Source organism: Notamacropus eugenii, chromosome 3, assembly GCF_028372415.1.
Source record: "Notamacropus eugenii isolate mMacEug1 chromosome 3, mMacEug1.pri_v2, whole genome shotgun sequence".
Classification (NCBI taxonomy): domain Eukaryota; kingdom Metazoa; phylum Chordata; class Mammalia; order Diprotodontia; family Macropodidae; genus Notamacropus; species Notamacropus eugenii.
Window position 1 is genome coordinate 472,006,719 of NC_092874.1, and position 10,787 is coordinate 472,017,505.

Here is a 10,787-nt window from a genome sequence, read left to right on the forward strand (position 1 = left end):
ATGAGAGGAAGGGACATTAAGATGGAAAGAAGTGCAGACCCCCTTGTCTCAGGCAGGCAAGAGCTGGAGAGAGTTTGGTACATTTCAAAATGGACTTCTGGTATCCCTGCATCATATTTATGTATTATTATTATTAATATTATAATTCTAATGTAGATATTCACTTATAAGTTGGTGAAGGATGTAGAGAGGTGGAGGAAGGGGGAGGTAGAGTAGCATCTGAGGCTATCGCTCACAGTCCCCAGATGGGAAATCTGTTCTGTTATTCTAAATTTCAGGAATGCATTGAAGACTTGGATGTTAATGAAAAGGAATCCACATGCTCCTCTAAACTGCAGACACTCAACAAAAATGAGATGGTCAGGGTGATTTCTGGCACTTACACTAACCCTGCTCTTGCTGTCATAAGTATTACTGCTGTTTCGTGATCTGGAGTTCCTTGTTGTATCTTCTCTCACCTACCCAGGCAAGCAGGTGCACAGATGGCATATGATATAGAAAAGAAGACACTTGGACAGATAGAGAGAGAGACACAGGGGAAAGGAAGGAAGAGATAAAGGAAGCAAGGAAGGGAAAGGAAGGAAGGAAGAAAAAGAAAGGAAGGAAGGAAGAGAAAAAGAGGGAAGAAGGAAGAAAGAAAGGGAGGAAGGAAAGGAGGAAGAGAAAGGAAGGAAGGAAGGAAGGAAGGAAGGAAGGAAGGAAGGAAGGAAGGAAGGAAGGAAGGAAGGAAGGAAGGAAGGAAGGAAAGGGAAAATGAAAAGCGAGAGGATAGAAAGAGAAAGAAAGGGAACGAGAGAGAGGAAGAGAGAGAAGAAAGAGAGCAAGATTCTTTAAAAGTCTGAGCACCCCCATCTCAAAAATGCATGCACACACACACACACACACACACACATTTTAAATAAACTGCAATATTAAGAGCTAGGAAAGTTACAGCTATAGACAAGGGGTTAAGCCCAAACCTGACATGTACCTAGCTCCATGAATTGCCTGTGAATCAGAAGCAGCTCCAGGAGAAAGGTACCTACTGTAGAATGTGAAATGCTGGTACAGATTTTTTTTTTCTATCAGTCTAACCTTCTGTGTTGATACATGAATGCTGGTACCCACTTACAGGGATGCCAGATGATCAGTGCAGAATGAAGGTCCCAAGAGAAAGGATCACATGTTTTTCTCTGCCCTGTGACGTCACTAGCAGATGGCATGGGTACCAGCTCTGGCAGTTGGCATCAATGTCACTTTTTAGAGATCAATGAGATAGTGCAGAGATCCATACCCAGATCTAGAGACTCCAGGAGACGATGCGACATTCGGACTGAAAAGATTTGGAAGACAAAAAAATGAACACTGATTATTGAATGACATTAAAACCTAAGGTAATAGAAATAAAGATCTATTTCCATGGAGGCTGGCTTTGCATGCTAGTATTTAAAGATACAGTCTCATTGTCTTGTATTAGATTAGATGTTTATGATTACCTAGAACTTGTCTTGGTATTTCATCCTAATGATGTAATTCTTGCATACTTTCACTGATATTATGTAACATTGTAAGTGTGTGGACATTACTAGGAGTTACTGTATGTGTGTGTGTGTATGTGTGTGTGTGTGTGTGTATGTGTGTGTTGAGGGGAGGGGTCCGGGAGTGGGGTGGAAAGGAAAGGTTGCTCCTTTCAAAAAGTCCCTGTTTGTATATCTGCTTGTTTGAAGACTCAAAATGTTTTCCTGCTCCCCCAAAAGAAAACAAAAAACTAAACCAAAAAAATAGGGAAAACAAATTCTTTTCTCCTTTTTCAATCTGAATTCTGAACACACGTGCACAATTGCTGTCTGACTTCTCAGTCCATCGCTGTCAGATATTAGCTGGAGGGAGACTTCGGAGGCTAGTAGAACAAAAACCCTGCGAGACTGCTTTTGGTTGTGTTGTGGTTTGGGTTTTGTCCAGGATGCTTTGAAAGCAGAAAAAGGAAAAACTGTAGCCCCAATATTTTTTAAATGGAAAACCAATTAAACTCTTTCTTTTTTTAAAAAAAATTAAAGGACAATTTGATTTTCTATTATCATAGAGTCCATTTCAAATGAACTCATTGCTTTATTCTTTGTAGCAGGAAAAGGGTAACTCTTTTTTGTACATTTCTTACCTGATCAGAAGTAATGTGTTGTTTGAAATTATCTTGAATGTAACCATTGCCCTCTGAAGCCTTGCATTCCAATAGTAATTTGTCTAAATCTAGAGTTGTATAATTTAGCAGATAAAGTTAAAGGGTGGAGTGATGAAAACCCAGTGTTTTCCTTTCAAAACAGCAGCAACAACCTGGTACCTCTTTGCATTTTTGCACCCAGGGGAATTGGATTAATGAAATTCTTCATTGCTTTATCATGTTTTGCATTTGCTGGGATTCCACAGTCAAATTTGTGGGGCTAAAAGCTGGTTTAAATGAAAGCTAAATGAACAAGGGAGGAGAGAAGTGGGGAATAACGTTTGATTTGGTTTTGTTTACTAATTGTTTTACTTCTTACTTCAGATAAATTGGTGTTACGTTAATCTGAGTTATTGCATGAATCAGTGTTCCCATCATTTTAGTCTGCTCAAACTCAAATTTCTTTCAAATGCAGAAAAAGTATCCATTAAGTCAGTGCTGTGTTTTTTTTAAAAAAAAAAACCAGTCATTTCCATGCATTTATATAATCTGATAATTAAGCAAATGCTTGTATGTAAGTAGGAAATGAAAACACTTTAAATATTGTGCTGGCATTTTTTCAGGTCATTTAAGCTTGTAGAGAGAGCCATGCTAACACTCCCATTTGATGAGTCTGTTGTAATGGCAGAGCCCCAGATGTGCAGAAAGTTTTCCAGAGAAACTGAGGACCAAAAGCAAAGTAAGAAACCAGAAAGCTTTTCAAAGCAGATTGTGCTCCGAGGGAAACACATCAAAAGGGGCCCTGGAGAAGAAACAGAAAAAGAAGAAGAGGAAGATGACAGAGAAGAGGAAGATGAGAATGGCTTGCCCAGAAGGAGAGGCTTGAGGAAAAAAAAGACCACCAAGATCAGAGTGGAAAGGGTCAAGTTCAGGAGGCAGGAAGCCAATGCCAGAGAAAGAAACCGGATGCATGGCCTCAATGATGCCTTAGACAATTTAAGGAAAGTGGTCCCCTGCTATTCTAAAACACAGAAACTGTCTAAAATTGAAACTTTACGCCTGGCCAAAAACTACATTTGGGCCCTTTCAGAGATTTTGCGAATTGGCAAGAGGCCGGACCTGCTCACGTTCGTCCAGAACTTGTGCAAGGGACTCTCCCAGCCAACGACAAACTTGGTGGCAGGATGCCTACAACTCAATGCCAGGAGTTTCCTGATGGGTCAGGGAGGTGAAACTGCCCATCACACAAGGTCACCCTACTCCAGCTTCTACCCACCCTACCACAGCCCTGAGCTCAGCACACCCCCAGGCCATGGAACTCTGGAGAATGCCAAGTCTATGAAGCCCTACAATTACTGCACTGCTTACGAGTCCTTCTATGAGAGCACATCCCCGGAGTGTGCCAGCCCTCAGTTTGAAGGTCCCCTAAGTCCTCCTCCAATTAACTATAATGGGATATTTTCCCTGAAGCAAGAAGAAGCCTTGGACTATGGCAAAAATTACCATTATGGCATGCATTACTGTGCTGGGCCACCCAGGGGTCCCCTTGGGCAGGGTTCCATGTTTCGGTTGCCCACAGACAGCCACTTCCCTTACGACTTACATCTGCGCGGCCAATCTCTCACCATGCAAGATGAATTAAATGCAGTTTTTCATAATTAATGAGGAAAATGAAAATAAACAGTGGTCATTCACCTCCCCCATCTCATTAAGACAAAGCAGATGCTTGGGCCCTGTGTAACTGGCACAACTCAGTTGACGGTGTTCCCTACTTTCGAAAGTGTGGTTACAAACATTGTGAAATTTTCTATGTAATAATAAACCTCTTTTCTTATGAGGACTTCTTTTCTTTTTCTTTTTTTCTGTTGAATTTTTTTGTCTGTAAAGCACTGTGATTTTGTTTCTACCAGACTTGGGGGGTTTGGGAGTTTTGGTCATTTGTTTTTCATTTTAAATTCACTGAATTTGTTTGAACAGTATGTCTGGACAAATACTGTGGAATAAATACCTGCACACAGTCGAACTTAATGTCTATTTCGATTGTACAGTAATTATCCAAATGCATGTTATTAAAAGTGGAAAAATAAAATCATGTATTTACAGTTATTAGGAATTACACATGCTATGACTTGAAGAATGAGATTTTTCTTTTTAGATCCAGAATGTCACTAAGCTGAGGATGAGACTGGAAGATGTAACTGAGGAGGAAGAGGAGGGTGAAAAAAAGTCTTTTTTAAACTGTGCAGCTTTCCTTTTCTTGGGAAAAACTACTGATGGACTCAGAAATCATTCATTCTTCTTAAAATATTTGCAAATGGGACAGCAAGACATCTGAAGAGACAGGCGGAGGCAGGATTTTTTCATTAGGCATCTCCGCCATCCAAAATGCTCAGCCGGGGCTTGCTTTGTGTTTTCCAGCCTTATCAAGGACAGCGTGTCATCTGGAGCCATGTGTCAACTGTGTTTTCCCACTTCATATTTTGAAAGCATTTAAACGGAAATGTTCCACCTTTTGGTAAAGCACACCTATTAGCTGTGATATTTTGCAGAGTATTTGTGATTTCAGGGAGTCCAGCTGCTGCTTTTTCTCTCTCCTCACAGAGACGCTCCTAATACATTTTAAGGGGGGAGAATAGCTTTAGGTTTGGATTTCTAGAACCTGGCAAACAGAGCCAGTTTTCTGGGGCTCTGAGGAGAGTTCCCAGGTAGCCTAGCTTAATCTGAGAAGGGCCGCTTCTAGCCTCCCTCCACGAGGTCAGTCAGGGCACTGGAGAAACAAGGGTGGGGGCCTGGGAACCCTTCAGCTCCAAGGGGAAAGGGGGCACAACTTAGAGAAAGCGCTAGAGTGAGAGAGTAAGGAGAGGAGTCTGCCTTCTACTCAGTCTGTTTTAAGTAAATTGCCTGGATTAGGGGCTGTGGTTAAAAGTTTTCAGAAAGGCCAAATCAAAATAGGTTTACTTCAGCCTCTGGGCCCAGTTGCCCCTTCTGCTCCCCTAGCCCGTCACGATAAACATCGGGTGCAAATTAGCTGGCCCAAGTGACCCTTTAAGATTTTGTAAAGGTGTCTGCCACCAAATGGTAAGCAAGACGGAGGCTGAGGCCCTGACACAATCGGGAAATATGTGGACCGGCCAGGGAGGGGCGGGGCAGGAGAGGGCGGACCCTACCCTAGTCTAAGGTTGCTCCAAGTCCAGCCCAGAGAGCCGCTGGAGAGTCCAGCTGAAGTGTGAGCAGCCCATGTCCTAGGAAAACTGAGGCAGACTCCAGAAGTGAGGAAGTCTAGCGAACGGGTCTCTCCCGGTGCTCCTCCGCAGCTACGAGGTAGACCCACGAAAGAGCTGCGGTCCTGGCTGGAGTACTACTGACATCCCGAACCCAGCTGTGGCGCCCCCGGCGTCAGGAAGCGCTCGGGTCAGTCGGCCTTAGCGGGCCAGAGCTCCGCAGAGCTCTGGGGCAGAGCAGCCCCAGCTCCGGACAGTCTAGAAGAAAGGGGCTGGAGAAAAGGGGGCAAGGCTGCCAGCAGGATGGGGAGGGCTTTAGAGGCGTCTCTCAGAGCCCCCCACCCAGCCTTGGAGGGTTGGAGGTACGAGGTGCGGTGAAGGGAACGGGGACCTGGCCCCAGCTGCCTTCTCACCCCTGGATTCTCCCCAAAGTTGAACACGTCAGAGACTCAAGCCCGCTTTCCAAGGCTCAGAAAGAATTTGATCCCTTCGGTCATCCAGCCCAGCAGTCCAGGTCTACCACCTAGAGCTAGGATCCCTCGTGGCGGCACTGGGGCTGGGGAGGGCCGACTTGGGGCTGCCCTAACGGTACAGACTTTCGGTCCCAAAAGAGGATGGCCCCGTAGCAAAATAGGAGGTCGCGCCTACCCCATGATGAGAAGGACAGAATTGGGGTAGGGGATAGGGCTGGCCGGACGGGATGGAACGCTCCATGATGAAGCGTGGGGCTCGGGGCTACCACAGATCGCATAGGTCCTCTTGCTACCCCGACGGGATGCCCCTTAACTGAGCCTTCCACGCTGAGAGGTGGGGTCTAGGGCTGCATCCTTCCCTCCCACCGCCTCTCCCGGACAGGTTGGACTGCAGCTAGGAGCTTCCCTAGCCTAAGTCTGGAGCAGAAAGGGACGGACCTCCGAGGGAAACTCCCCACGCTGAAGCTTGGCTGCAACCCGACTCTGGATTCGGCAGGTGAAAATAGACCGTCCTGAAACTATACATTTAGCAGCTGTTTACAGAAATTCCAGGAAGGTCGAGCCAAACAAAGAATTGGGGCAGGGGGAAAAACTCCTTTCTCTAGAGATGGTCAGAGGTTCTCCCGGAGCTGGAGGGCTTGTTTTGCTCTGGACCTCCTCTAAGAAGGGTCTCTCTGTCATCCACAAGACCTTGGGTTGTGACCCAATAGACTGGAGGGATGCTGGAGTACGAGGTTGGGGGTTCAGGAGCAGAAGACTTGCCCCAGGTGCCCAGCTCTCAGAGTCTCCAGCTGTTCCTGTCACTGAGCATAGACCAAGAGGAACACATAAAGATGAAATTCAAACCGGCCCCTTTCCCCTTCTCTCTCTCTCTCTCTCTCTCTCTCTCTCTCTCTCTCTCTCTCTCTCTCTCTCTCTCTCTCTCTCTCTCTCTCTCTCTCTCACACACACACACACACACACACACACACACACACACACACCACCTACTAAGCAGGTGCTGCCGAGTTGGTTTTACCTGCTGAGCACAGGTGTTAGCTCCCTCTCCCCTCCTCTGGTGCGTCACCCTTATTCCAAGGTGACCGGCAGTTTCAGTGAGAACAGCACTTTGCCTTATGCCTGACCCTGTAGTTTAGAGACTTTGGTGGGGGAGGGGCAAGTGTTACTGTCCCACTGTAGAGCGGAGGTCAGAACACGGGATTGCAACTAGAGCCTTAGTCTTTCCTTCTCTCCTTCCCAGATTGGGGTGTACTGGAGCCGGCTGACTCAGACTGGAGAGAGCCGATTGTTAAATTTTCAATGCGAGCATTTACACCTCGGAAGTTGGCAAATGCTACAAATCAGAGCTTGGTTTGTTTAGTGGTTGATCTAGACTTAAGAAACTGATGGAGAAAATGTTAATGCTCCGATTCAACTCAAAAAATGTGTCCTGCTTACACTAAAGGGGTAGGCTATTGAACATTTACCAGAACACCATCGGCTGGAAGCATACATGATAGTAGCAGGAGGTGGGACAGATTGTAATCCTCCCCCACCCCCAATTTTAGATGGGGAAGAGACTTGACCAAAGTTACCCAGGTAATAAGTGAGAGAGCCAAGATTTGAATGTAAGGCCCCCCTCTTTTGTACTGTGCTATTCCCTTTCCATGGCGCCCTACTGACTATCTTTAGGATGACTCTGGCTAGGAAATATTCAAGAATTAATGGGTTCTCCTGTCCAAAACTCATCATCAGACTACTGATAATGAGGCTCTCTGCTCCTTACTCAGCAGACTCACTTGATGACTGAGGTCAGACTCACAGCCTTTCAGGTTTGCTAGAAACCTGGCAGAAGCTGAGTCTCCTTTGGAGGACCCAGGCCCAAGGTATTATCATCTCCTTATTCCTGGAAGCTGTTCTGCTCTTCAAGTAACCCAGGATCATATTAACTTTTTAGACTGCCACATAACAGCTAATCATATTAACCTTATAATCCTCCAGATCTTTTTTAGACCAATTATAGTACTGGACAAGTTACTTCCCTTCCCTGGGCCTCAGTTTCCTCATCTGTAAAATGAGGAAGTTGGACTACACGTATGACCTGTAAAGGACCTTTCTGCTCTTAAAGTTATTAACCAAAGAGGAGATGGATTTCTCCCTGAGTGAGACACATTTTGCCCTATATATTTGTAGCGTGAATGACATCTGGCTATAGGATTTTGAATATAGTTTGGCTGTAATAATTTGGCTATAGGATCTGAATATCTAAAAACTGTGTTAGCAAAGGAGAAAAGAACTGAACTTGTGGAGGGAGGGGTTGGTGAAAAGAAATCCCCAATACAGAAACTCCCACCAAAGCAGGTCAACATCTGTTCTGAAACTAAGAGTTGTAGGGAGTTGCCTAGAGTTCCAAGAGATTATGCGACTAACCCAGAATCACCCAGTCAACGTGTGTCAAAGATCTGATGAACCCAGGTGTTTCTGGCTCCAAAGCTAGCTCTCTATCCACAATACCAAGCTATCCACTCTGGGGTATCATGATAGGAAAATCATTAACTCTGGAATCAAAGGATTTGGGTTTGAGTCCCATTACTTACAGTTCCTCTATGGCCCTGGGCATCTCCTTTCCCTAAACCTCAATTTCATCTGCCAACGGACAATGTTGGATAGATGGCCCCTAAAACTCTTTCTACCTGTGGATCTATGATCATATAAATTTGTCCAAGCTGGTAATTTTACAAATGAAGAAATTGCAGATAAATAAACAGACAGAGAGACAGATAGATAGATAGACAGATAGATAGATAGATAGATAGATAGATAGATAGATAGATAGATAGATAGATAGATAGATAGACAGACAGACAGACAGACAGACAGACAGACAGATAGATAGATAGATAGATAGATAGATAGATGATAGAGACAGATAGATATAGATAGATAGATACATAGATAGATGGATAAATGGATGGATGGATGGATGATGGATGGATGAATAGATGATAGATGGATAGATGGATGGATGGATAAATAGATAAATGAAACATTTATTATGTTTGCTATGTGTCAGGCACTGTTATAAATGCTGGTGATACAAATGCAAAGAAAAAGAAAGCTGTTCCTACTCTCAAGAGACTTACAACCTAGTGCCATGAGGCAACACATAAAAGAGAGTTAAAAAGATTAGTGGAAGGTACAGAGTGGTACATGGGAGCAAGGTGAAGTGTAGAGAGTCAGGGCAGGAGCCAAGAGAGAAGTGAGCATGGTCAGCTTACACATTTCCTCAAGTGGAGTTTCTGGAGTTGACCTCACCAATTGGAGGAGGTGGCTGGAAAAGCAGAAGCATCTCCCAGGGAGATAAGGCTGCTGGGGCAGAGCTGGTGAAGTCCATAGAGTCAGGAGTGGAGCCAAGGGAGAGTAAGAAGCCCACTACATCGAGACACTTAGATGCCCAGCTCAAAAAGAGCTGCCTTTTGGAGGCGTTCCTCCATCTCCCTAGCCCAAAGCAACCCTTCATTCTCACCAGAAATTATCAGTCATAGCAATCTAGGCAGTTTATCATGTGAAGCTTCTTCTTTCATGTTACTCATTCATTCAATGGGCATTTAAGCACCTACTATGTGTCAGGCACTGTACTAGGCATTAAGGATAGAAAAATAAGAACAAATAAAATTCTGTCCTTTCATCAACCCCTTTCTCTAGCATCTTCTCTCTGTCTTTTCCTAGTTTTGTTAATGGTGCATGAGACTCTCTTATCTAGAAAACAAACAATAACTTCATTTGACTGATGCCCATTGGAGTCCCCATTCTCTCTCTTCTTCCTTTTACAACCACGTCAAAATGAATTGTCTATAGTGCAACTTCTCATACCTACTGTTCTCACGTAGATTACTCACACATAGTCCAGTACCCTCACTTTGTAAAAGAGGAACCCAGAGCCCAGGAATGTTGAGATTTTCCCAAGGTCACAGAGGGAGCAAATGACAGAGCTGAGATTCAAGCCTTTCTCCTCCAGGGTTCTGGTGGCACAATGGATAGAGCACCAGCCCTGGTGCTAGAAGGTGCTAGAAATCCAACCTCAGACACTTACTAGCTGTGTGACCCTGAGCAAGTCACCTAACCCCAATTGTCTCTAAAAATAAAGTAAAAAAAACACAAAAGGAAAAGGAAAACCTCTCCATCACCCTCCAAATTGTGACTGCTGAAATGGCTCTAAAACTGACCTTCCCATCACCAAGTCAATGAACTTCAACCAGTCACCTATTTAGTGAAAATGACCTGACTTTTCTCAAATCCAGTCGGTCTGCAAATTCAATGTCTTCCGTGTATCCTTGTTTTCTATCACCACCAATACCATCCTAGGACAGAACCTGGACTATCCTAGGACAGTCCAGGACAGACACGATAGCTTCCTAATAGGTCTTCCTGCTTCCATTTGCTAATTTATCCAATCCATCCTTCCCTCTAGTGCCAGCCCAAATCACAAAATGTGAGAGTAGGAAGGGACATCCCTGAAAGGAATCCAAAGTACCTGACAAATGGTCTGTCAGTCTATGGTTACAGATCTCCAACAATAAGGTGAAAAGAAAGAGGAACAAGGATCTTTATATATGTATGTATGTATGTATGTATGTATGTATGTATGTATATTCAGTCATGCTTAACTCTTTGTGACCGTATTGAGTTTTCTTGGCAAAGATGCTGGAGTGGCTTACCATTTCTTTCTCTAGCTTATGTCACAGTTGAAGAAACTGAGACAAACAGCATTAGGTGACTTCCCCAAAGTCACACAGCCAGTAAGTGTCCGAGGCCAGATTTGAAGTCAGATCCTCCTGACTTCAGGCCCAGCATTCTATCCACTGTAGCACCTGCTTCCCACTTAATATATGTAATCTCCATTGATCCTCACAACCCTATGAGATAGGTCCTTATTAGTATTCTCATTTTAGAGTTGAGGAAACTGAGACAGAAAGA

General features: G+C 44.4%; 1 protein-coding gene across 1 annotated transcript; it reads left to right on the top strand.

Annotated features, from left to right (window-relative positions):
- The first annotated feature begins 2,763 nt into the window (after positions 1 to 2,763).
- NEUROD6 (neuronal differentiation 6) lies at positions 2,764 to 4,101 on the top strand. The gene has a single exon (XM_072650506.1). The coding sequence runs from the start codon at positions 2,786 to 2,788 to the stop codon at positions 3,797 to 3,799; it is 1,014 nt and encodes a 337-aa protein (XP_072506607.1). The 5' UTR covers positions 2,764 to 2,785; the 3' UTR covers positions 3,800 to 4,101.
- Positions 4,102 to 10,787: the final 6,686 nt, after the last annotated feature.